This window comes from Quercus suber, unplaced genomic scaffold (assembly GCF_002906115.3).
Source record: "Quercus suber isolate HL8 unplaced genomic scaffold, Cork oak 2.0 scaffold_43, whole genome shotgun sequence".
NCBI lineage: Eukaryota > Viridiplantae > Streptophyta > Magnoliopsida > Fagales > Fagaceae > Quercus > Quercus suber.
In genome coordinates, this window is record NW_027069508.1 from 1,354,050 (window position 1) to 1,381,724 (window position 27,675).

The following is a 27,675-nucleotide window of genomic DNA, read 5'->3' on the forward strand; positions in this document are numbered from 1 at the left end:
ATTTTTTTTATCAATTTGGGCTATGGTCGTTGGGTTGATCTATTGATTACATTTTTTTTCTTAGTTCGGGGTCTTTGGGCTCCATTTAGAGGCTTGATATAAGCAAAAAATAATAATAATAATAATAATAATAATTTTGAATTTTCCATTATAGTATATGATCTTTAGTATCGCTATGAAATCGAGATCTTATAAGATCCTAAAATCTGGATCAGGAGGATTTTACTTAAGTAGAGATCCAAGTAAGATTTAGGAAATTTTAGGGATGTAAAATCTTAGGATCTTAAGATTCTAAAATCTAGATCGGTATACTGATAACCATGCTCGAGATGCTAATTTTTAAAATAATTTTGCAAACTTGACAACTGACTAAATTGTTCCAAAACTTATGTTAAATGCCAAAAAAATCTAGCTTCAATACTTTATTTATGTTATTAAGCCGAGTTTAAACATTCAATACTTGAAAGATACTTAACTTGTTTACAACCCTAAGCAGATTTGGTGGCAAAATTTGCCAAATAACACGTTTTTAGAAATATTTTAGGAGAATAGCACCCAAATGAAGTTATTTAGTTATATAGCACATTATAGCAACGTCACAGCCAGACATTTTTGCGGGAGTGGGAACCAAGTTCCAAGGCCATTCCCATTGCGTTTCACTCCCACCAAACCACCCACTTGTAATCAAGGGTATTGGACCTCCTTTTGCACTAACCATAGGAGTGATCATGTCCTCTCCACTAACTTTGAACTATAAATATGAGAAGTTGGAGCAAAAATGGGGGTTGGAAGAAGCTCGCCAGAAGTGAGGAAAAATGAGCAATAGAGAGGGAGAAGGAGAGAAAGCAGAGGTAGAATCTCATAGTATTTGTGCCGAGGACCACCCATTGTGGGAAACCCTAAACCCACTTATCAAATAAGTTATGAGCCCAAGTGAGGCCCAGCCCATTTACCTCTCTTTTGGCGTGCACAATTTTTTAACTAAAACTCCCAAAATACCCATATATATTCAACTCTTTATTTTAAAATAGTGGTCTAATAATAATATTGTCATAAAATAATTTCATTTCATTTCCTCCATATTACTTCCAAATAAGATTACTTATATTACATTTATTTTTATTCCTTTCTATTCCTTTATTTTAAAACATCCAATCAAGGTTACTTAATTGTATACCATTCCTTTCATTTATTTAAATACATTTCATTTATTTTCATTCACTTATGATTATTCTATTCCATTTCTTTTTGAACTCCCAAATGAAGCCTGAGTTAAAACTCAAATTCAAGTTCTAAAAATGTGTTACAACTAAATAAGTTTGATTGGGTGCTATTCTCCTAAAATTGTGGCCAAATTTGGCACATGTAGCTCATCCCAAGCTTGGACAAACGTAAACCACTCTCTGCAAGGCCTGTTTGACACTTGTTTAAAATTTAAATAACAACTTTGAATGTTTAAATAACAATAACATTTTTGATACAATATTTAAAGAGAAATGTTAACGAGTACCGTTGAGGTATTAGTTAAGAATCACTTTTATAAGAAATAAAAAAAGTGGTTAAAACATTAATTACTTTTTTTCTTTTCCCATAAAAACTTTTATTAATTGGATTGTTAATCAATAGCTTACGACACTTGTTAACCTAACTCATATTTAAATAACAATAACATTTCTGATCCGTCTTTCTAAGCACGGCCATCAAGGGCTAAAAAGTATAAAACCACGTGTTCATGCTTATAACTGTCAGTGATACTCTGATACCCTACCCTACAAAACCCTCAGAGAGCAACGGCCACTCCCACCACCCACCACAGCGTCCAACACCATGACGGGAAGCCACTCACAGCCACGCGCCGCCAATCGGAGCAAGCGCAAAAACCGTTATCCCGGCGAACAACAATCCGAATCTCAATCCCACAGCACTAACAGCCACCGCACAAAGCGGCGCAGAGTAGCCTCCTCCTCCTCCTTTGAACCAGAAACCCCAACCCTAATACCCGACCCGCCTCGCACTTTACCAGTCCATAACCGGTTCCAACACTTGCATTCTTCATCAGGGTCACGTCGGAAACAAAGATATCAAAAATCGAACGCTACAGAGGTTACTACAAATCGCAATTGGGTTTTCTCTTCCCACGATTTGCCCAGCTACAAAGGTTTAAACTTTGCAGATAATGAATTTTTTTTTTTTTTTTTCTGTTTTTTGTTTGTTTCGCTTTTGTGAATTTAATGTACCTGAAAAGACATACTTTGGCTTAAAAGATCATAAATTTGAAGTTATAGTTGCATATTTATATCTCAATCAATTGTAGTAGCATCATCGAATTTAAATTCTCATTGGTTTATCTGCTACCAAATTATGAGAATTTAAAGTAAACATCGTTTTTACTCGAAAGGAAATTATCAGTAAATTTTGGGAACTAGGACTTATTTTGGTGGTAGGTTTATGTTCTATCCCGTCAGTTTCGATAAATATGAATGAGTAAAGCTAAATGACTAGTGCACACAACCAATTGTACGCAATGTTGTGTGTAATAGTTTTTTAAACTGAAACCGCCACTCATGATTTCAGTTTAAACGTTTTAAACTGAAATTTTGACTTCAAGTTATGATTTCAGTTTAAAATTTTATTTAACACGCAGTGTGTAATAGACATTGCCCGTAAAGGGAAATAAAATTCATAATTTGGAAGTGCACCAAACATGGCGTAAGGGTTTTCTCGGGGAAAGGTATCTAAGGTTAATAATCAATTTGAATTACTGGATCATTTCGAATGTAGTATCTGAACAATTATGATCTTGTGACAATATAATGAAAAACGGGGAAGATCTTTCGTCTAGTTAGAGTTACTATTGTTATTAAATGCTTAATAAATGTCTATGTTATGTATCAGTCATTGCCAATCATTTGTCCAATGTGCTGTCTTTATAAGCACTCATTGACAATTATGATCTCATTCTGTATTTTTATCTCTTCGGGATTTTGTTGGAAAAATACTATATTTAACCCCTTTTACACTCTCGCTCACTGGTCTTGTGTGCAAGTGTATGCAGTTTGCAGCTTATAGGTCTAGATACCAGTATCTATCGTTTTTTTTCTATGCCTAAAACTTTTTATTTTCCACTGCAGATACAGTTGTAGTTGTTTCATATAATATACTAGGTGTTGAAAATGCATCAAACCATCCGTATTTATATTATAAAGTCCCTCCCAAGTTCTTAGACTGGGACCGGAGGAAAATCCTCATACGTGAGGAGATCAATCGTTACAATGCAAGCATTTTGTGTTTTCAGGTAAATTTACAGGTTTTTATTGGTTTTGCACAAATGTATGCTTGAAGATGCAGTTTTCTTCATGGTGATTGAAGACTCACAATCATTTTATACATATTCAGTGAGAATTTTAATCACATTTTCCCCCTTTTATCCCTGCCATTCATTGTCTGAACTATTAAAAACAATGGTTTAGCAACTTTTATACATTTATAGGTAGGTTTCCTTAGCATGTAGAGGAAAAATATGCAAATATCTTTTTGTGTCTGGGTCTAGTCATGAGTGCAATCTCATACAGCTGAATGAGTTTTATTTGTTTTTAATACTATTCCATAATAAATCTAAATTTAGTTTTTGATTCCCCTCTCCCCCATTGTAATAACTATCGAATTATTAATAACAAAAAAAGTGTTATACCATGCACATACATAACTTTTCGTCAAAACTTTTTGTTAGGCTTCAGTTTAGTGCATTACTTTACGATTTCATTTTTATCATGGTCAACTATCTGAACCATATTCTTTCTTGTTACTTAGGTAGTTTAAATGTCTTTAGGAAGTTTATTCTGTTTTCTTTTAATCATCTAAACCTCATATCATATACAAGAGGTTTTATTCTTTTTTTGATAAGTATACAAGAGGTTTTATTCTCAAGGACAATTGAGATTAAGGCATGTTGCGCTGGCTTTTGATTTTAATTTTCTCATTTTCTTTCAATCATCTAAAGCTCATATCATATACGAGAGGTTTTATTCTCAAGGGCACTTGAGATTAAGGCATGTTGCTCTGGCTTTTGATTTTAATTTTCTCATATCCACCTTTATGGTTGCAGGAGGTTGATCGTTTTGATGATTTAGAAGATCTTTTTAAAAAAGATGGCTTTGTAGGTATTCACAAGGTATACTAAAATATTACTTATAGCTAGGCCTATTGACTCTAGTCTAGCTGTTGTGCTTTCAATTATGTATAGAAGATCTCATATCCACCTTTTTGTTTTTTCTAAGTTACACACACACACCCTCGTTGGGTTTTGAATCCATGATCTCACCTGTCATCCAGTCTTGTGGGAGGAGGAAGTGCCTTTTAAGCCAAACCTTGTTGCCAAGTTAGTGATTAGTTATTCCCAATTATTTACAGGCTCGAACCGGTGAAGCATGTGATGGGTGTGCTATATTCTGGAAAGAAAAACTGTAGGTTTCTAAACCCTATACTGTAAGGCTTTCAAGGTTTCTTTTGTTCTTACTGCACCGTGGCTTAGGGCGATTCAATTAATTAGTATTTTCATGCAACTCATATCTATTATTCTTGGAAGCAACTTTATTGTTTACTTCTTTCTCAATTAGACAAGCTTTGCCTTGGTTCTTTTTATATTAATATGAGTTGTATAATTTTTTCTTCAAACTTCAAATATCTAAAAAGAAATATGATGGATATAGTAAATGGTTGGTTTAGGTATTTTGATTTTTGGGTATTATGTGCATGCCCATCACTATCTTGTGATGTTGGTTTTGTAGCTATTGAGCAAATATTGTTGCAGTAAGCTTAAGTATTCTTTTTTTGTTATCATTTTCTTAATTTTGAATATCCCAATTTTAGTAAAATTATATTCTAAACAGATTTACCGTTTTGCATCAAGAAAATATTGAGTTCAGACGTGTTGGCCTACGTGACAATGTTGCTCAACTTTGTGTTTTAGAGGTATGCAGGGTTTGATTTTTTACACATATCCCCCCCCCCCTCTCTCTCTCTCTCTCTCTCTCTCTCTCTCTCTCAGAGGTCTTAATTTGAAACTAACTTTATACCCATTTTCTAAAATGTAAATAAGTCAACCGTTGTTGACCTGATGGTTTGACTTAACTGCTAACCTCTTCTGTAGAATATGGTGTCAACGCTTCTTTTTATTTATAAGTAGAATATGGTGTCAATGCATGGAAATTCCATATGGTAGTTCCTGCTCTTGTTTATTTTTTTATTTTTATTTCTTTGAGTCCCATTAGTAGAGATTATGCTAAGATTGTAAGGCTACAGGATCCACTAGGGCAACCTCTTATCATGTTTCATATAAGGCATTGAAAATTTACAATAAAGTGAAACAAGGTAGAGGAAGCATAAATATTAATCCTCTATTTTATTTCAGGAAAACATCAAATTTCAGAATAATGTTTTCTCATGTACATTTTTGGTTTATAGAATGGGAAGTGTTATGACATTCTTATTTGTATTCCTTTGGATGAGCTTATTTTCATTTTTTTTTAAACAGAATATTTAGCTTTTTAAAGCATTTCCTTTTTCAGGGTACAACAATACTTTGGCACAATAAACAAAATAAGCTGATGAAAATAAACTCATCCAAACTTATACTTGAACAGGGGAAACAAAAAAAAAAAAAAAAAAAAAAAAAGAAAGAAGAAGAAGAAGAAGGAAACAAAGGAAATAGTTGCTGCATAATGTTGTAGTTACATAAGTAGGTTATAATGTCCATTCAGTGGTTTTCTTTTTGGCCAGCATAATGCTTGGTTTTGAATGGCACTTCGCCTCAATATTCAAACATCATATTTGTGGGCTGTTTCTTTTGTGATTATTAATTATGTCTGCCTTTGTTTTCTTCTTTGTTGGGTAACTTGGGTTGGAAATGTATGTTGGTATGTTGAGCATTATCTCATTTCTTTTTCTTTTTTTGTTTTCTATTTTTATTCCCCAATATATGCCTTTTTGTGCACCCCTCACCCCGCTTGTATATGCATTTTTATACCCAACATCGTTGTATATATTTTACTTGACTTGCTTTGTTGTTGTGGAGAATTCACTTATGCTTCAGATTAGTAATGGTCCCCCCCTCTTATTTATTTAATGTTCTCTTTTATGCTATACAGATGATCCAAAACCAATCAGAGTCCAAATCATCTACCCAAACATCCATGTAAGTTTTATGTTGTTATGTTTTTTTGTGTGTGTATATGGATGTTAGAAACATCTCATTTAGCTGAAATAGATGAGCATTGTGAAATTTGATGTCTTATTTTATTAGGATCAAACTGATTATAGATGGCCTTATGCATATGTCTTTTTGCACTAATCTGTTATTCTTCCCTTTTTTGTAATAAGTGTTCTATGTGCTCAATTATCATATCCAGAAAATACATTACTCTACATATTCTTTAGAAAAACATGTGGCCAGTTTAGTCACTGACTTATTTGCACCACTATAGGTCTTCACCTACCCAAAGTCGAAGATTACTGGTTGGGAATATACATGTACTCTTCAACCCAAATCGTGGAGACATCAAGCTAGGCCAGGTATTCAGTGTTTTATTCTCTGCAAAAGTGGTAAATTTGTTCAGAATTGTGTCAGTTGATATCTTTTGGGATTCTTAATGTTAATTAAAAGTCCCCAACTCCCCTCTCCCTTCTATATATGTGTTGTGCGTTGAAGTAAATGTGCTTCTGTTACCTACTTACGTCCCCCACCCCACCTTTTTTTTTTTTTTTTATTCCTCTTTTTCCCTCTTGTTGTTGGGAAGGGAAATAGCTTCAGATTAATATATGAACTCATGGATTTGGTGCCATACTATTCCGCTGCATCAAACTATGGGAAAAGAGTTTTTTTTTTTTTACCCCACCTTTTTTTTTTTTTTTTATTCCTCTTTTTCCCTCTTGTTGTTGGGAAGGGAAATAGCTTCAGATTAATATATGAACTCATGGATTTGGTGCCATACTATTCCGCTGCATCAAACTATGGGAAAAGAGTTTTTTTTTTTTTGTTTTTTTTCTCTCCCCCAATCAAATGTCTGTGCTTTTGTTTTCTTATTATTTTGACTGAGGTAATTTCTTAAGCATGTAACCTACAATTGTGTAGGTCCGACTGCTTCTTGAAAAAGCTTACGCACTATCACAAGAATGGGGTAACATCCCAGTTATAATTGGTGGGGATCTAAATAGCAAACCTCAGGTTTGATGTTGCAATGAAATCAGTTATCAAATAGTTTCAGATTGGGCATACTATGCAATATTAAAATTTCATTGTCACATAGCTAAGTTTTGTTTTCATCCTGGTCAGAGTGCAATGTATCAGTTTCTGGCTTCATCGAAGGTGAGCAGTCCTTGTAGTATGTCAAGCCTGTACTATTTTGTTTATGTTTGTTTTTAGCATATTATTGGGACTCCAATGGCCCTATGTACCTCTGAGTTCTGTCCTTTAATAATTATTATGCAATATATAAGTGGTTGCTGACATTTTTGCAGTTAGACATCCAACAACTTGACCGTAGAGAAATTTCTGGGCAGCTTGAATGTACATCTCAATGCAGAGGCTACAGGCCTTATTATGAGAATGCAACCAGGTATTTTGAAATTCCTTGCAAATTCTTGTTCATGCTTTCTTCATCACAACTCTGATATGACATGCATGTAAAATAATTCAATTTTAAGTTCTCTTGCAACTTAACAGCATATATTGTGAACTAAATTTAGCATATTGGGCACCAAATTAGTAAAAAAGTTCCTTTCTTGAAATTTTAAATGAGGTGCTTTTACTTGATCATGAAGAAAGTAATTTATGAAACAATGGCATGATACAAGATTATCATGTGGTTCCATTTCCTGTTAATTGATTGCATTATGTTGGTAAATATTGATCAATATGTTGTTGTCGATATTGTTGTTTATCATTACTATCACTATTGCTGTTAATTGATTGGTTTATATGTCAGATCAAATGTTTGGATGTCTATCCCAAGGCCATTATTGTATACATGGAGTGATGAAGAATTGAGGCTTGCAACAGGAAGTGGAGGAGTTACCCATGTTCAGCACCAATTAAAACTTTTTAGCGCATATCTTGGGGTTCCTGTAAGATGCTTAAACCTTTTAATACTATTGTATTTTCTTCTATACCTCAGATTTCCAACTTCTATAGGGATGTTGCAATTAACTTGTTCAAATGAAGTAAATTACTATGCACTTGATGAATTTTGAGGTTGATATTTAACACAGGAAATCTTCCAAATATTTGATGTGGGATTTTTAATTTTTAATTTTTTACATGTTTCCTTTCCAGCTAATTTTCTGGATTTCTTTCAATTTTCTGCAGGGAAGCAGTAGAACAAGAGACATTCATGGGGAACCCCTGGCAACATCATACCACTCTAAGTTTATGGGAACAGTTGATTATATTTGGTAGCTAAATTTTGTTGTAAAAATTACAATAGTCTGTTTGCCTTCAAAATATTTTAGTTACTGATATGTTTGATTGACACAGGCATACAGAAGAACTTGTTCCTGTGAGAGTTCTTGAGACCTTACCCATTGATACTTTAAGAAGAAGTGGAGGACTCCCAAGTGAGGTACCTTTCATCATTGTAAATACCAATCTTGATCTATCAGATCGTATGCATATTATTTAGTTATATTGTATAAGGTGCTTCTTGCCATAACATGTGAATTGTTTGAAATTATCTGTACTTCATGATACATGATCAACAGTGCTGCATGTCTTAAAATATGTTATTCATATGCATACATCCCACTTAGTTTCTATCTTGAATATAAGATGGGGCAAAGGTTCTAATTATAAGCTAAGTTTAATGGACATTTTTTAAGTAGGGTCATGTTTTCATCTGTTACAATTCTCTCCAGGACATATGGAAGTTTCTATCACAGACTTGGAGTACCCTGTATAGCTTTTTAATAGATAATTTATGCTGGTTAAAATGCAATCTTTGCATGGGGAACACTGGATAGAGGGTTTTATTGTTTTCATATTCCTAGGCCTTCTTGTCCCCTTTAAATGAAGATGAAGTGTAACCAAAAGAAGTTTTCCATTGGAAGGGTGAAAGATGGATATCATAAATGATTCCAATAGCTGTGTCTGTGTTCTGGACTAAAGAAGTTGCAATTTTGGTGTCTGTGTTCTGGACTAAAGATGTTAAAAACCCATGTCTCAGTTCATTATTAAAAATAAAATAAAATGTGTTTCATGTTTGACTCCATGCAACAGAATTGTAAAAGAGACTTAAAAAAAAGAGTGACTGACAACAGTCACTAGAATCTGTGGTTAATTTTGGTCCCTTCTGATTCTTGAATTAGTTTCAGTGAGAAGGTCAAGGTTGTCTTATTTGGAGATGTGATGAGATAAATTTATGCATGCAAGATTTTGCAAGCCCTAGCTCAAATGGCATTTCCTTGTAAATATGGTGTGGAGAGTGAGATCATGGATTTAAGATTAATCCATTGGATGTGTAACGTACTAATCAGGGGAAAAAAGGGAAAATGACTTTCTTTTATGAGTGGGAGGAAAAATAGTTTGAGGCTCAATGGTGTAGTGTAAAAATTGGCTGCCAGTAGAGCTGAATGGCCTGAGACCCTTGTCTCGCTAGCTTCATGTAATTGGAGACTAGGCCTTTGGTTGAGTTTTAGCCTTTGCTTTTGTATATTTTTTCATTTTTTCCATTGTATGAAATTTCTTTTCCAAAAATATAAAATGGAAATATTTTATCAGAATTGCTGAATAATACTTAAATTGCATGTTATAGCCTTCACAGAGGGGTATATAATGCTTTGTAGTCTTTGTGTTGCTCTTTGTCGTAGCTCAAAATTAACTTTGGCAACTTCTTGTTTTTATTCACTTTTTCACCCCCACCACCACCCCTATTGGTCCCCTCCTCTTTAGCAAAAAAAGATTGTGCTAATAGTCAGATGGTGTGGTGAATAATTCAGTAACCGTCAATTAAGGCCTTCAAATTTCTCTGAGAAATCAACTTATGGCAATGGGCAAGGTTAATGGACTCGCACATAGGGATGACATTCGGGCTGATCATGTTGAAGATGGGGGACAGGTTTTGGTCTCACCGCCCTGGGATAATTTGTATAATTAAAAACAAATTTCTTCCTCTGACACAATCAGAGGTTAGCCTCTTAAAAAAAAAAAAAAAAACTTAACCCATATATAGTTATCAATGTTCTAAGCACACTATATGTTGACCTGTGCACTCCATGTTTGACTGTCTCTGGATTCATGAGGTTTTGATGTTACTTTGGCAGAAATGGGGCAGCGATCATCTTGCTCTTGTATGTGAACTGGCTTTTGCAGATGATGTCAAAGGGACGTGAATGCTTCTGCTTCTAAATCAAGCTATACGGGTATTGTACGTACTGGAGAGCTTTGTTCTTTGGTGCTCCAAAGGTTTTGCTGAACTGGCTTCTTTGTCATGTCTTGTAGGTGGTGTGTAATTATTATTTATTAGGCATTGTTTATTTGGTCTTGCAAAGGTAGTCTTAGCTTGTTTTACTTGAGAGCATTCTCATCAAATATTGTAAAAATTTTAGCATTTAGCATCTAGAAAACCAACTTTATAACATTTAACACATCACTTTACAATACAATCTACATCAAAATTTCTATTTTTTTTACCATTTTATTTAAATATTCTTTCTTTATTATTTTTTATTCTTCCTCTCTCTTCTTGTCTCTCTTTCACAACCCAACTATTCTCAGTACTGCCGGCCACCACACTACCAACAATCACCACAAAACCCACCACCCAACCGCCTACCAAAAACCCATCACCCATACCACAACCACCACAAACCTACCACCCATGCCACAAAAAAAAATAAAAAAAAAATATAAAAAAAAACAAACAAACAAACCCCTCCACCATTGCTGCCACCAGCCAAATCCACTACCATTAAACTGTCGGACCCACGATCCATTAAAAACATCGTACCGTGACCCACGACCCATAGGAACCAAAACCATGACCATCAGACCATCGGATCCACGACCCATGCCCATTGGACCACAATCGCCAACCATCGGACCATCACTGCCACCACCCACGACCATCCGACCATTAGACCACAGTCAATTACCATCAAACCATGACTCACAACCCAAAATCAAAACCCACAGTCATCGAACCCACGACCCTAACCATCAAACCACAACCATCGGCAGACCACAATTGCCGAACCACAAGAGAGAGAAGAGAGAAGAGTGAAGTGAGAAAGGAAAGAGAGAGAAATGAGAGAAAGAGATGTTGGTTGAATTTTTTTTTTTTTTTGGACAATCTAGCTACAGTGAGCTGTTATTGATAACAACTGACTATAGCTCAATGCTAAAATTTTTAGGATTTAGCATATTTGATGTAAGTGTGGTTTTATCATTTGAGGTGCTAAAAATGTTAAAAAATAGCATTTAACATTTTTAGCACCTTTGATAAGAATGCTCTGAGGTACTTGGTATTTACGAGCATCCTAATCGTTTTGAATGGCATGCATTTTAAAATCAATGTTAACAGTAAAATCTTATATTCTTTGATTGTAGAGTATCCCAATATAGTCTTCACACTTCTGTAGAAGTATTTATAAGCATGCCTTACAGGATTACACTCAACAAACCCGAATCATATATGTTTATGTGTTCGAATTTGTTGGATCAAGTTTGTCTATAGTTGAGAACCCTTTACAAATTTTCATATGAATGGTACTAGAACCTTAGAGGAATTATCTGACCAGTTTAATCTTGACGCGATTCAATGGTGCTAAAATGAGATGTTCTGTTTTGCTTTGAGCTTGCCTTGTGACACCGATTTTGGTTTTACCGACTTTGTTGAAACATTCATTTTTCTGTGGGGGCAGCTGATAATCTTGCACCTAATAACTTTAATTAATGGGCAGTGGTCAATAAAATTGTTTCAGTCCCAACCACTTTGATGAAGAAAGACTGGCGGAGATAGACTTTTCACGTCACACTTCGAGAAAAGTTGGAATAGGGAACAATGGGGTATGGAGGATAAAGACTTGCAGAAAATATGAATTAATCAACGAGGGAAGATTAAAAGCTTATGAAAAAGTCATGTCTCCTATTCAAGTTGAAGAGTAAAGGGCAGAGATTATATTAAGGAAATTATAAGGACACAACAAAATGTCACAATATTTTTACAATACTCATGTTTTTAGTTGTGGTGGATTTCCATCTAATTTTTATTATTTTATTTTATTTTAATTATGATAGACTGACATTTTAGCTGTTGTGAAAATGTCGGTAGAATGTTATTATTAATGAGAATAAATTTTATTTACAAACTTATAAGATAGATTTATTAATCTTGTATTGTAAAAATCATATATAATTCACTATTTATATTATTAATAAATTTCAAATAATATCATATTATTTATGAACTTTTTGACAAAATTAGATAATCTAAATTCAAAGTTTATGTAGTATATTTTATATATGTATTACATAATAGCACATACAAACATATGATATTATTTATTCAAATCGAACTCAATGCTTACAAGCTTGTTCATGAATGCTATAATTTCTAAATTCATGATCCATGATTTAACTGGGCAGCTCTAAGTACTCTATGGTTATGGCTTTCACTTTCAGTAGTGACTTGAGAGAGAGAGAGGGCCATTATTTGTTATGGCGGCTTTAAAGGCAATCACGGGTTTGTTTTATCTTTCATGATTAGTTGGACTTTGTCACTTGAGAGAGATGTTTAGCCATAACATTCATCTGAAAATAATCAAATTACGTTTAATTTGTGGTAGATACATAACTAAACTTGACTCCTTGATTGCGGTGATAAAAAGTGGTTTTGCTTAAGATATGATTATATGAAAAGTAATTTTAACTAACCACTCAATGTTCAAAGTGTCCATTTGCTTACAAAGCAAGTGAGCCTAAAATTCTTGGTCACCACATCATCATTGTGCCTTTTTCTCATAAATTAGAAAACAACTTTATGTTTCTATATAAATTAGAAACCAACTTTTCTAAATGATAGATTGGGACTTCTCTTCTATTTTTAGTGTATTCCGTGGTGAAATGGTAACCGTAAAACATTATTGAATTTAAAAATTCATTTCTATGTTTTAGCTGAAACTGGTCATCCTAGATGAAATCAGGACGGAGGATTTGAGAGAGTATGAGAAAAAAATTCACAATTTAATAATGAAAATTAAAAAAAAAAAAAAAAAAACTTATCTCTTTTACATATTAACAAAATATATAAAAACAATAATATTCCTTAATATTTTCAATTTAATCATCTATTAAGGTGCATTAAATTTTGTAACAACATCCCTTACTTTAAAGTCAAAGTCAGATGTTACTTCTAACTTATTCTAATAATAAAATAAAAAAAGATGCTACTCTAAATTTTCTTATATAAATAAATTATGTTGTTTATATCCTATTTGGCATTTAATTCCAAAATCACAATACATATAAAAAGGAAAAAAAAAAAAAAAAAGCTTTGAGAATAAAAAGACAAAAATTTAACATTGAGAAGACACATAAATCAACTAATATGATTCAAAAATAGTGCATTCAATTTGATGTTATCAGAAATACTGAGCATTATGTCATACTCACCAAAGACCAAACTACATACATGAAGATTTTCAAAACATTATATCAAAAGATTGGGGAGTATAACATAATGATGAGTATTTTGGGGAGTATAATATAATGATGAGTATTTTGGTGAGTATAACATTGAAAAAAAAAATGTTAATATCAAATCATTTTTCATTTAACTACGAAAAACAGCTCTTGGGCTGAAAACGTTTTATACCCCAAAATAAGCATAAAAATATTTTGGACAAGGTTTTTATGCAACCCACTCTGTGGTTTTTTCAATTGCCATGTAATGGATAAAAACCTTGCTAAAAGATTTTTGGCCGAGAGAGAGAGAAAAAAAAAAAAAATCCCAAAAATCTACAAATGACCAAAGTGTTGTAAAAAACCTCCAAAATGCCATTGAACCGTTTAAAATGACAATAATACCCACAACATCTCTAAAACATCTAAAATAATACCCTTGAAATGTATAAAATGTTCTAAAATATTTAACGAAAGACCATTGAACATAAATAATGAAAGACGTCTAAAAATAACTGAAATACTATTGAACATACAAAATGACCAAAATAGCTTTAAAAATTTCTAATATAAGTGAAATAACTCTAAATTAGGAGAAAAAAAGCCATCTTAAAAAAAAAAAAAAAACCCAAAAAAAAAAAAAAAAAGGATTCCTAAAACAATTGTAATAATATATCTATCAAATGTCATACCAAAAAAAAACCTTCTTTCAAATGTCATTTTGTTTTGTCAATTTTATTAGGTTATTTATTTATTTATTTAATTTTTTATTCGTGCTTTTATATTCTTATTTTGTTATGTGCTTATTAACGAAAGCTTCAATAAATTTATTTTTGATTTTATATGTAGATAGATTTTAATTGATATATATATATATATATATATATATATATATATTAATATTTTAAAGAAGTGAGTTAATTTTTTTATTTAATATCTATATAAAAGACCATTTTGGTTGAAGGGGGAGGGAAGGGGAGTGAAGGGAAATAGAGTAAAATTAGCTAAAAAAATGCTAATTTTGGGCCAATTCCTCTCTACTCTATTTTACTCCCCCTCTGTTCTCCTCAATCCAAACGGACCATAAGAGTATAGGAGAATTTGTGGTTTTTGTACAAGTCAAAATATTGAAAATGTTTTTCAAAGCATTTTTTTAGGAATATAACCAAGTACATAAAAAGAAGATAGAAAATATGTTTAAAAGTCTCACCAAAAAAAAAAATTTGCTCGTTGAAAACAAATTCACTCTTACTTATCAAAAATAAAAAAGGTGTACTCTTACAAACAACTAATATATGGGAGTGAGAGCAGTGGTTGAGACTACTTGAGAGCTTAAAAACTTTTGGACAGCTATAAAAGCACAGAGAGAAACCCAAGAACTCTCTCTTCCTCCCTAACAAAGATGGCAAAAACCTCCAAAACTCTGCAAAATGTTTGAAGCTATTTACTAAATATGAAGAATAATTACTACTACTTCCTACCTGCAAAATGGTTTGGAAGAAAGGTGGGAAAGAACAGCAGAAATTATGGGCTTGCAAGATTAAGGACCTTATCAATCCAAGAAAAGTCCCTTGTAGCAAATTCAAAATCGAAAGGAGGAAGAGCATATTCCTCACCACATTCATCCCCAAGAGTAGGATAAGCATCAATGTCATCCATAAAATCCAAAAACGATTGTTCTTCTTCAAGATTTGTGTCCACATTGCCTTCTTTGATTGAATTTCCAATTCCATTACCAACTATAGCTGCAGCAGAGCCATATTGAATTGGTTCCTCTTTGTTTTCTTCTTTGATTGAATATCCAATTCCATTACCAACTAGAGCTGCAGTAGAGCCATATTGAATTGGTTCCTCACTGTTTTCTTCTTTGATTGAATATCCAATTCCATTACAAAGTATAGCTGGTGTAGAAACCTCAAGCACAGATGATGGGGAGATTGGATGAGAAAACAAATCTTTACACTCTTCGGATATGGCATTCCCATCAGTCGATAATGAATTCTTATTCTTCTCTAACCATTGCAATCTTTCAAACTCAAGACTCCTTTTCTTATAAGCCATAGCAGCCTCAATCTCAGTATTAAAAGTGCCTAGCCACACTCGACAACCTTCAATTGGGTTAATAATCTCCGAGCCATACTTCCCTGATGACCTTAACCGAACACCCTTGTAGATAGAAGATGATCTTCCAACTTTATTTTTATAAATAAACTCATTACTAGCACTAGTCTCACCAACTTCCATATCTTTGCAGAGATGATTACTAATACTAATTTTTTGTTTGCATTTATCTGAATTGTGTTGTGGACAAGTATCTGTATATGAATCATGTTGGGGTCCCGGAAGAAAAATCTCCTTGACATTGCGCTTACCACCCATTGACTCATGTTTAAACTCATATTTTTCTTCTTCATCATCACTTGAAGATTCAGTGGCATAAGGATCAGAGTATATGATACGAATTTTCCTCATAGAGTTTTTCTTCGATGTGTAACGATTGTTGTCTTGGTTTAATCATACATTCTTTTTGCGGTCAGCCATTTAGAATCAAACCCCTAAAAATCCCCAAAAGGAAATACAATTAAAATATGGAAAACAGGTATCCAGAATCCAAATTGAAAAAAAAAACCACAATGATTTCGGATATTATTTAGTCTTTACACTCTTAAAACACATGCATACACTTTATACTCTTAACACATATGTCAAATTATATACAAATAGGATATTATTTACTAAATAATCCATAAACTTAATTTTTATGTATAATTTTAGACTATAAAAATTCACAATTTAAACAATTAATTAATGACATAACTATTAATCTTTGATTTTTTTAGAAATTTTGCAAGGATGGAAAATATAAGAAGAAAATATAATCTAATAGTGGATTTGTCAAAATTCACATTCAATTAAAAAAATATATATTAAGTGAAGTTGTAGTTTTAAGCTACAACTAATTTTGTAGTCAAACTTTATCCTTTAAGTAATCCTAAAACCAATTGAAACCGTTGCGTTGCCTATCATATAATATCATGGATAAAATTTAGCTACAAAATTTGTTATACTCTAAGATTACAACATCCTTTAAAAAAAATTAACATCACTACATATTTTGAAAATCTAACCGTTGAATTGCATGTTCTTTACACTCTTAGTACACATGTCAAATTTTGTAACAATTGGATATTATTTACTATATGATTAATAAACTTATAGTTTATGTATAATTTTAGACTATAAAAATTCACAATTTAAATAATTGATTGATGATATAACTATTAATCTTTTAGAAATTTTAGAAATTTTGCAAGGATAAAAAATATAAGAAGATAATATAATCTAATAGTGAATTTGTCAAAATTCGAATCCAATAAAAAGATATTAAGTGAAATTGTAGTTTTAAATTACAACCAATTTTGTAACCAAACTTTGTTCTTTAATTAATCCTAAAACCAATTGAAACCGTTGCATTGCTTATAATATAATATCATGGACAAAATTTAGTTAAAAAATTGGTTATAGTCTAAAGTTACAATTTTCTTTAAAAAAAAATTAACACTACTACATATTTTGAAAATCTAACTGTTGAATTGTATATTTTTTACGCTCTTAATACACATGTCAAATTTTATAACAATCGAATATTATTTACTATATGATCTATAAGTTTATATTTTATACATAATTTTAAACTACAAAAAATTACAATTTAAACAATTTATTGATGACATAGTTATTATTTTTAATTTTTTAGAAATTTTGTAAGAATAGAGGATATAAGAAGAAAATGTAATTCAATGGTAGATTTGTCAAAATTCACCACCAATAAAAAGATATTGAGTAAGATTATAGTCTTAAGTTACAACTAATTTTTTAACTAAATTTTATTCTAATATCATATTATCATGTAAGTGTTTATTTGAAAATTTTGCTTATTTAAAGAAAAGAAAAGTGCTACTTTATTAGATATAATTATATTTCTTCTAAAAAAAAAAAGTTATAATTATATTTTGACTAACTTTTAGCGAATGAATAATATTTTGGTAAAAAGTTTTGATTTTTTTTTTTATTGATTGCTTTTACGAAAGTTAACTATAATTGAAAAAAAAAAAAAAAAACTAGTGTTTAAAAACGTGGACATAAAAAATAAACTTTGTTTTTTTAGAAAGATATAAAAAAATAAACTATAAAGCTAAAAAAACACAAAGATAAATAATCCTAAAATCCATTAAAACTCTTACCATTAATCATAAGTGATAAGTCAAACACAAAAAAAAAAATATTTGTTCCTGCATTGAATAAGCAAAAATAAAACAAAAAAGAATAAAAATCCTAAAACCCATTGAAACCCCAGCCATGAATCATAGATTAAACACAAATAATATTTGTTCCTACATTGAAAAGGCATCAATAAATAAATTGACAAAAGCCCACATACCGCTTTGATCCTAATAGCACGGAAAAATATGGGGAAGTCTGTTTCAGGGTCTGAGCATGATACCTAGATTGAATACAAAAGGTGATCAAGAACACGAGGAATGTGATAAAGGCAGTGGCTGATTCAGAGCTCCATATAGCACATCAAACTCAATCGACATAATTAATGTCCTCTGCTTCACACTGCTCTTTGTCTCTATTGGGAAGCCTTCACTGTCTTGTCGGGAAGAGAGACAGAGAGAGAACAAATAGAGAATCTTATTTACAAGCACACGGAAAATATTGCAGCCAACCTTTTCCGAAAAGGAAAAGGTAACCAAAAAAAAAGAAAAAAAATCAGGTTCAAGTTTTAGTGCTTACCCAAGTCGGTGAGTGATTTCTCTTCTCAGTAGAGTTTCTTTTCTCTCTTTCCTCTTCTTGATTTCTCTCTCTCTCCTCTTCTTGAACTCTGTCTCTCTATTCTCTTCAGCTTTCCTTAGGAGGAAAGGTACAAAGGGAACTATGAAGGAAGGGGGCCTTTAAGCGAAGTCACAAAGTGCTTTGGAAGACCATTGTCCTAAGCCTATTTGGCCTTGGTTTGGTTCTAGTTCTACTGGTTTTAAATTTGATTGTTGTGTGTGTGAGAGAACTTTTATTTTTATAGGTGTATGTGTATCACTCTAAAAAAGGTAAGTTGTGTAAAACAGTAAAAAAGATAAGGTTTGGGTTTAGCGGTTCAATTGCGCTGAGTTCATTAGGATGATGATATATGTTTACCTATCATGATGATGACATATGTCCAAGTAGACACATGTCATCTTCATGATAGGTTTAGTTGGACCCAAGCCAAGTCCATAATATACCGTACCGTACAACTAAAATTTGTAATTAAAACAAAAAAAAAAAAACAAAAAACGTTGTATACAATACAAAAGGTAGAATAAACTGACCTTGAGAAAAGAATGTTAAATTATAAATTACAACTTTTAACATGAACTAAAATTCAATTCAATGCTCTAACTTCATTTTTGTTCATTCGAGTCATCTAAATTTCAGGTTTATTCAATTAAGATATTTGGTCATAGTTTGTTAAGTGGGTTGCCATTAAATGCCAAAAACGACATAGTTTTATTTCTTATTTCTCAATTTTCAAATAAAAAAAATCAGAGAAACTAATTAAAACAAAAATTTCGGTGGGTGGGTGTGGGTCATAAAATTACAAACCCGACCCGACCCACCCATATTTAATATATATTTAAAATATATTATATATTTAATAAAAAAAATTTAAATCAACTGTAAATTTAGTATATACTAATAATAAAATATTTAATATATACTAACAATAATATTATATACTATAAGTGCTTATATATAATATTATATATATATAATATACTAATAATAATATATTTATAAATTTAATAATAATAATAATAAAAATTTGTCAAACTTATGGGTTCAACCCGACCCAACCTAACCCATGTGGGATAGGTTGGGTTGGGTTGGATTTTTTTTTTGACCTACCATGGTGGGTTGGGTTAAAAAATCCCCTCAACCCAACCATGCACATCCCTAGCCTCAAATATTCAAGAATCACTCCTAAACTTTTAAAAGTCCCACGAAAGCTACTTTTGAATGTTATTTGGGAGGTTTCAAATGTTGTGATTTTGCATGTGAATGTAAGTTTAGTTGATAGTTTTTGTCAAGTTCATTATTAGTATTTTTTTTTTATGGATTTTGTTGCAAATTATTTTGATTTTGCCTATTAATGAATTTTTCAATAAATTTATTTTGATTTTGCTAATTTTTAAGGTTGATTTTAATTGTTATGTGTTAATATTTTAAAATAGTAAGTTAAAATTTTCATTTAATTTCTATGCAATAATATAGGAAGTTTTGCAATTTTCATACAATTAAAAAAAATTAAAAATGTTTNATTTTTAAAAGGAAACCAACGATTGGATTTGTTTTGCTTCAAGGCAGAGCAACAAGTCCTGGTTGCAGTAATGGTTATCTTCCATAGAGCTTTTTTCCAAGTAGCCGCTCTGCAAGCCCGTTTTTGTGCACAGGAATGACGGGGTGGCTCCAAAATTGGTTTTGGGCCCCTTATTATAGCTAGATGGCTATTAGTTGAAAGGGATTTAGATTTTTCAAGAGAGATCGAAGAGAGAGGGAGTTTTTTTTTTTTTTTTTTTTAATTAATTCGTTAGATTTTTAATTTAAAAAATTAAAAGAGAAGCAATATGACACCATTTTGGTACACTTAACACCAATCCTCTAAACAAAGATGACGAGATGGCCTAATTGAATAAATTTGAAAGTTAGAGGACTAAATCGAATGAAACTAAAGTTAAAGTACTGAATTAAATTTCAAGCAAAGATAGAGAGTGGAATTTGTAATTTAGCCAAAATAAATAAAACAATGATGCAAACAAACACGTATAATCGGACCCCTCATCAAGTTTGCATCTTTTGTTGCCATAAAAGATTTCACAATTTTGAAGGTAGATAATAAAGTGATGTTAATGAAAGGTTAAGATAAGAACCAATATTCCACTCAAAAAAATAGATAAGAACTAATAAAGATCTCTCAATTTAACTATTATGAAAAATATTGTGGCAATTATTGTGTCTATAACATTACTCGTTAGTTAAGGTAGCGCATCATTCCTTGCTTCTTCAATTGAGTATATTTTTTTAAAATTTTTCTTTCACTTTCAAGTGTTTAGAATAACAAAAACTTGCTCAAACCAACATCATTTTCCTGTTAACATGAAAACACCTTTTTAGAGTTGAAAATGTTTTCTTATCCCTAAAGTAATGTAAAACATTTTAGCATCAAGATGAGTTCAAATCTTCTGTCTCATAATTCCTGCTTCATTTTATACTTCACCAATAAAAATTAGACATGCGCCCAACTCTTTGATTAAATCCTCATTTTCAACATTTTTCTAGTTTCAATTTCCTAGAATAAAAAAAAAAAAAAAAAAAAAATTCAAACCTTCCCTACCACTATCGGTCACTACCAACAACCTTTGCTAACACCACTAAAAAGATCTCATTGACGTTATCAAATGCCATACAACTCCGCCTGTAGTAATCATCAGAAAAAGAAAAAAAAAAAATCCACCACTAGCCACCACCTTGTGTGTACCCATAACATATTAATTTTCTTCAAAATCGATGGCAATGGTGTGGTGTTGATAGGTTCATGATCTCTTCCTAGTGGCGCCAGCAGGGGCGAAGCTATGTTAAGGGTGGGGGGGCCATGGCCCCCCCCCCCCCCCCCCACCCAAAATTTTGAAATTTATATATATATATATATATATAATTATTTTAATGTTTTCAAAATTTAGTCTATAAAAATAAGAGTTGGCTCTCTCAAATATTTGAATTAGTCTAATGATGCTCTTAAAAAAAAAATTGCTCTAATAGTAATAAAGATATAATTTTATTTTTCGAAATTTTATTTTTATTATAAAATGTGTTCTTATATCTGTTAAATATTTGATAAAGTTTGGCATCAAACATGTTTGAATCTATCTTTTTTAACCCGTTATATAACAAGTCATTGACTCATTAAAAAATCTTGTCATTAAAACTATACATGAAATGTGTTTTTAGTTGCCACATAATAAGTTGGAGTAAGATAGTTTCAAATATGTTTGAAGACTAATTTATTCCTCCAAGTTTTGGATCATTCATATTTTTGAAAATTTCATTAGTTCAATAAAAAGATTTTTTACTTTCTTTAGTATAAAATTTGATAAATTGTATTTAAAATGAAATTTTCTAAGAATTTCAGTATGAAAATGGAAAAAATGAATTTTATTTTATGAAAGATTACCATCAAACATAATTTTGATTGAAAATATTAAGCTCTATTTTTTTTTTGCTGGGTGTGTATATATATAACTTATTAAATAAAAAAGTGTGTGTATATATATGTGTGTGTGTGTGTGTGTGTGTGTGGTAGTTGTCTTGATAAATATGTTAATGCTGCAACTTGGCCCCCCAAAGAAAAATTCTGGCTCCGCCCTTGGGCGCCAGAGATAGTTATTCGTGATGGATTGGTAGTGATGATTGGTGGGATGTGTAGGGTTTTTTTTGCCACTACCAGTAGTGATGGCTGGTTGGTCGATGATGGTGGATGATAGTTGGACCAATCGCTGATGAAGACTTTGTGGTGGTAGTGGTTGATGGGGGATGGTTTGTGTTATTTATTTTAGGAAGCTAAAATATGAAAAGGCTAAGATTTTTTTTTTTTTTTTTTTTTGAGAAACAAACACACACACACAAGGGAGAGGGAAAATGCTAAGAATTAAGATTTAATTAAAGAGGTAGGTATGTGTCAAACTTTTATTAGTGGAGCAGGGAATATGGTGCAAAAGATTTGGACTTCATCAAGAGAACAAAAACCTCTAATATATATATATGCTCCAAAAATCTTTAAAAAAATGACTAAAAGTCCTTCAAAACCTCCACAATGCAAATAAACCCTTCAAAATGATCATATACCCTTAATCACTTTAAAACTTTAAAATTACCAAAATGCCTCTAAAAAATATAAAATGATAAAAATACTGTAAAATATTAAAGTGTCCAAAATAACCTTAAAACCTCTAATATGATTAAAATATATATTCTAAAATCTCCAAAATGACCTAGATACCTTAAAATCTCTAATATGATTAAAATACCTTGAAAATTATCCCCAAAAAAAAAGAAATCTCTAAAACACCTTCCTCCATTGAATGACCTTCTAATTCTACATTCCCATAGTATGCCTCAAATGGGGGTGTGCAGAAAACTCACCGACCTGCCAAAACCCCCGACCCAACCCGACCCGCCGGGTTGGGTCGGTTTTTAAGGCTTGGTGGGTTAGGTTGGGTCACAAAAAAAAAATTTATAGCGGGTCGGGTTGGGTGTGGGTCATAAAATTACAAACCCGACCCGACCCACCCATATTAATATATATTTAAATATTAATAATTTATAAAAAAAAATTAAATCAACTGTAAATTAGTATACAATTAAAAAAAATTAAAAATGTTTTCAAGGGCACGTTTTAGGAATATAACCAAATAATTAAAAACACGAAAAAAAAAAAAAAAACAATTTCAGAGTCGGAAAAAAAAAATTATTGCTCATTAAAAGAAAAAAGATGTACTCTTACAAACAACTCGTATGTGGGAGAGAGAGGTTAAAAAACTTGGGATGGCTATAAAAAGCACAGAGAAAAACCCAAGAACTCTCTTGCTCCCTAACAAAGATGGCAAAAAACCTCCAAAACTCTGCAAAATGTTTTGGGAACTCTCCTGGAACAACAACAACTACTACTACTACTACTTGCTAACTACAAAATGTTAGGAAAAAAAAGTAGGAAAGAACTGCAAAACTTATTCGTTCTCAAAATTTAGGACCCCATCAATCCAAGCAATATCCTCAGCAGTAAGTTCAGACTCATCAGGAGTTTCACATTCATCTTGAGGCATAGGATAAGCAACAATGTCATCTATACCACAGAAATCTGACATCCCAAACTGCGAAATAAACTCTTGGGTAGATGGTGACATTATTGGGACTTCCCATAAATCCAAAACCGATTGTTCTTCTTCAAGAATTGGAAACTCACTGCCTTCTTCTATGATTGTATTACCAATTCCATTACTAACTATAGCTGAAGTAGGTTCGTATATATATGGTTCCACATTGTCTTCTTTGATTGAATTTCCAATTCCATTACCGAGCAGAGTAGAGACCTCGAGCACAGACGAGGGGGATGGATGAGAAAACAAACCTTCGGTCTCTTCCTTGACATTCCCATCAGTCAATAATGAGTTATTATTCCTCTGCAGGCATAGCAATCTGTCAATCTCATTGACATTGCGCTTACCAAACATTGACTCATCTTTAAACTCATATTCTTCTTCATCATATTTTGAAGAATCAGTGGAGTACGGATCAGGGTATGTAATATGAATTTTCTTCATAGAGTTATTCTTCGATATGTCACAATTGTTGTTTTGGTTTAATCGTTGCCTTTTGGTATCAGCCATGTAGAGTCAAACCCCTGAAAATTCACAGAATGAAATAAAATTAAACTCTGGAAAACCCAAATTGAAAAGCAATGATCTTTTTTGAGATTTAATTTGTCCGAAAGAACTCAACTACAAAACATGTCCATCACCAAAACAATAATAATAAAAAATATATATATTTAAAAAAAAGAATAAATAGTCCTAAAACCAATTGAAATCGTTGCCTATCATAAATTAAACGCAGAATAATATTTGTTCTTTCATTGAATAAGCAAAGATAAATAACTAAAACAGAATAGAATAAAAATCCTAAAACCCATTAAAAACCTTGCCATGAATCATAAATTAAACTCAGAAATCATATTTGTTCCTAAATTGAAAAAGCAACAATAAATAAATAGACAAAAAACCCACATACCGTTTTGATCTTAATAGCACGGAAAGGTCGGAGAAGTCTGTTTCAGGGTCAGACCTTAACTCCAAGAATGCATGCAAAAGGTGATCAAGAACAAGAAGAAAGTGATCAAGCTGCAGCTTCGGAGTTCCACAAGTCCTCTGCTTCACACTCCTCTCTGTCTCTCTTGGGAAGCCTCACTGTCTTGTGGGAGAGAGAGAGAGAGAGATACAATTATAAAGTAGTGAGAAAGAACAAAAAGAGAACGTTAAATATATATAGTATATACACCAGAACTTGAATGCCTTTTTCAATTCCGAAACGGAAAAAGGTAACACAAAGAAAACCAAGAAAGCAATGTAACATTTAAATTTTGGTGCTTACCCAAGTCGGTGAGTGAAATTCTCTTTCCATTAGCCTTTCTTTAGGTGTTCTAATAGGTGTTCTAATGATTGGCCCCCACAGAAATTTCATAAATCACAATCTACGTGAGTTTGCTTATTCTTTCCTTTAAAATCAAACGATGGCCCCTTTAGTTAGTTTGCCTACTGTTAGTTTATCAAGTAGACCCTACCCAATTAAAGCATAAACTTTTACCAAAGCCTAACAAATATGCCATGTGTCCTTTCCTTTTTATAAGCATACAAAAGTGCAATGCACTGTATTCTTTTGTATATTTTTTGCATTGGCAACATTGCTTGAACTTACGAGTTTTTTTCTTCACAAATTTGATCTTTTGGTCATCATTTCATATTTTCCCTAGCTAATTTTATCTTTCAATTTTAGTTTTAGATGCATTGATTCGAGTTTAGAAATAATATTATTATATTTTAAATTTGATCATTTTGTATACCATATATTTATAAATTTAACATAAGAATATATAATTCAGTCCCCCCAAGCAAAAAATCCTATGCCCTTGTTTATATATATATATATATATAAAAGAGAGTTTGTATTTTTATATTCATATTAAAAATATTTACACTAGAAAGTTGGATAAAAATATAAAAATACCGCTGTAACTGAAAATTAAAATTTTTAAAGCACTGTACACAAGTTAGAATAAACAAACCATAAAATTTACATAAATAAAAACCCTCACGAAGAGGAGAGGTGTCATCTAGGATTCCTTGTCGAGTCTGCCAAGTTGTGAAGGTAGATAAAAAGTGGCGTCTGTGAAAGGAAATTATACTAGAGTAGATAATAAAGTGATGTTTACCTTATCAAAAAAAAAAAAAAAAAGTGATGTTTACAATAGGCCATGATATGAATCAATTAAAATTTGTTAATCATGTATATGAAAGGAAATAATATGAAAGTAGATAATAAAGTGATGTTTACAATATGTCATGATATGAATCAATTAAAATTTGATAATTCAACTATTGTGCAAATTATTGTATTTATAGAATTACTTTTAAAATTAAGGGTAAATTGCAAATTACACTTCTAAAGTTTGGGGTGTTTGGATTTTACATCTTGAATTTTCAGAATTTGGATTTTAACTCTTGAAATTTTGGGGCGTTTGAATTTTACACCCTGATAATTCAAAATTTAAGTCTTACCCAGTTTTGGGGTGTTTAGATTTTATACCCCCAAAATTTGAAACTTTAGACTATAAAATTCAAATACCTCCAAAATTTATGGAGTAAAATTCAAACACCCCTAAAATTTAGAGAGTAAAATCCAAATTATGAAATATCATGGTGTAAAATCTAAACACCCTCAAATTTTATTGGATAAAAATTCAAATTCTGAAACTTCACTATATAAAATTCAAATACTCCCAAACTTTAAGGTATAATTTGTAATTTATCCTAAAATCAACAAGGATGAAATTTTTGTATAATATTATTTTTTTAGTAATATAATATTTTGTATTTCAAGTAAAAGGACAGCCCCACTATTAATTTATCAAATAGACCCTACCCAATTAAAAGCATCAACTTTTACCAAAGTCTAACAAACCGCCACGTGTCCTTCCTTTTTTATAAGCATACAAAAGTGCAATGCACTGTGTTCCTTTGTATATTTTGTACATTGCTTGAACTTATGAGTTTTTTTCTTCACAAATTTGATCTTTTTGTCATCATTTCATATTTTCCCTAGCTAATTTTATCTTTCAATTTTAGTTTTAGATGCATTGATTCGAGTTTAGAATAATATTATTATATTTTAAATTTGATCATTTTGCATACCATTTAGAATTTAATTGAATTTAGACTCTTCGATTTTTGTGCCTAATAATTCACTTGCTACAAAAATTAAAAAATTTGATGGATACGTGGCGCAAAATTGGACTCCAATTGAAATTCAATTTGGAATCTAATTGGATTTAAACTTTTCAATTTTTACACTAAATAATTCACTTGGCACAAAAATTTAAAATTAGATGGGACATGCGGCGCAAAATTGAGAATCCAATTGAATTTTTCCTAAGCTTTGGCTATTAATTAAAATATACTAGTATGTAACTCGTTCTTACACAGGAATGATGAACTGTAGTAATGCTAATGATGTTAGTTTGAGTTATTAAATATAACCAGGACATTCGGAGGTACTAAAATGATTCTTCCTTGCAATTTTAATGATATTGGTTATGCCAAGTTTCTCATTACACTACTGTTATATATATAATTTTGAAAATCATTATTGGACACTACATGTACAATTGCAATTCACTGTCACTGTCTGTGAAATTCTACTAAATATAACACAAAATAAAAGAATAAATTGGTTCAATAGTATCTTCTAAATTGAATAGGGATAGGTGCATGCAATCATTTAGCTCAATTACAATTTTTTACATTCAAGATCTTCACATACAAAATATCTAAATAGAAATAGTATAAAAATATATATATATATATTCATTAGTTCAAAAAAAAAAAAAAATAACAGCAAAATTTTAAATGAAGAGAAAGTGCAACCAAATGAAGTTTTCCATTGGAAGGGTGAAAGATGGATATCATAAATGATTCCAGTAGCTGTTTTTGTGTTGTGGACTAAGAAGTTGCAATTTTGGTGTCTCGCTGACTTCATGTAATTCGGGACTTCGCCTTTGATTGAATTTAACCCTTTGCTTTTTTTTTTTTCTTTTTTTTTCTTTTTTTTTTTTTTTTTTTTTTATTTTTTTTAACTTTTTT

At 31.5% G+C, this 27,675-nt stretch overlaps 3 protein-coding genes across 7 annotated transcripts; 1 reads left to right on the forward strand and 2 right to left on the reverse strand.

Moving 5' to 3' along the window:
* The first annotated feature begins 1,691 nt into the window (after nt 1–1,691).
* On the forward strand, nt 1,692–10,680 carry LOC112037489 (carbon catabolite repressor protein 4 homolog 5). 3 transcript variants are annotated; one of them, XM_065771386.1, is made up of 14 exons: nt 1,692–2,158; nt 3,132–3,295; nt 4,106–4,171; nt 4,411–4,463; nt 4,890–4,971; nt 6,147–6,193; nt 6,483–6,570; nt 7,130–7,222; nt 7,331–7,363; nt 7,516–7,613; nt 7,983–8,121; nt 8,363–8,448; nt 8,531–8,630; nt 10,312–10,680. In XM_065771386.1, the coding sequence occupies exons 1-14, from the start codon at nt 1,828–1,830 to the stop codon at nt 10,378–10,380; spliced, it is 1,449 nt and encodes a 482-aa protein (XP_065627458.1). In that variant the 5' UTR covers nt 1,692–1,827; the 3' UTR covers nt 10,381–10,680. The 3 variants fall into 3 exon arrangements, with proteins under 3 accessions (XP_065627458.1, XP_023926102.1, XP_065627459.1); XM_024070334.2 differs by having other exon boundaries at nt 8,531–8,615; XM_065771387.1 differs by lacking the exons at nt 7,130–7,222; nt 7,331–7,363.
* Nucleotides 10,681–14,899: 4,219 nt separating this feature from the next.
* On the reverse strand, nt 14,900–18,792 carry LOC112037465 (ethylene-responsive transcription factor ERF118). Of its 3 annotated transcripts, none has more exons than XM_024070302.2 (3): nt 18,470–18,792; nt 18,174–18,322; nt 14,900–16,224 (listed from the first exon to the last, which is right to left on the reverse strand). In XM_024070302.2, exon 3 carries the CDS (start codon nt 16,139–16,141, stop codon nt 15,194–15,196), a length of 948 nt encoding a protein of 315 aa, XP_023926070.1. In that variant the 5' UTR covers nt 16,142–16,224; nt 18,174–18,322; nt 18,470–18,792; the 3' UTR covers nt 14,900–15,193. The 3 variants fall into 3 exon arrangements, with proteins under 3 accessions (XP_023926070.1, XP_023926071.1, XP_065627460.1); XM_024070303.2 differs by having other exon boundaries at nt 18,111–18,322; XM_065771388.1 differs by having other exon boundaries at nt 18,111–18,326.
* A 4,476-nt stretch (nt 18,793–23,268) lies between these two features.
* LOC112003453 (uncharacterized) lies at nt 23,269–24,753 on the reverse strand. The gene is made up of 2 exons (XM_024035645.2): nt 24,551–24,753; nt 23,269–24,164 (listed from the first exon to the last, which is right to left on the reverse strand). The coding sequence occupies exon 2, from the start codon at nt 24,148–24,150 to the stop codon at nt 23,491–23,493; it is 660 nt and encodes a 219-aa protein (XP_023891413.2). The 5' UTR covers nt 24,151–24,164; nt 24,551–24,753; the 3' UTR covers nt 23,269–23,490.
* Between the last annotated feature and the right edge of the window lie 2,922 nt (nt 24,754–27,675).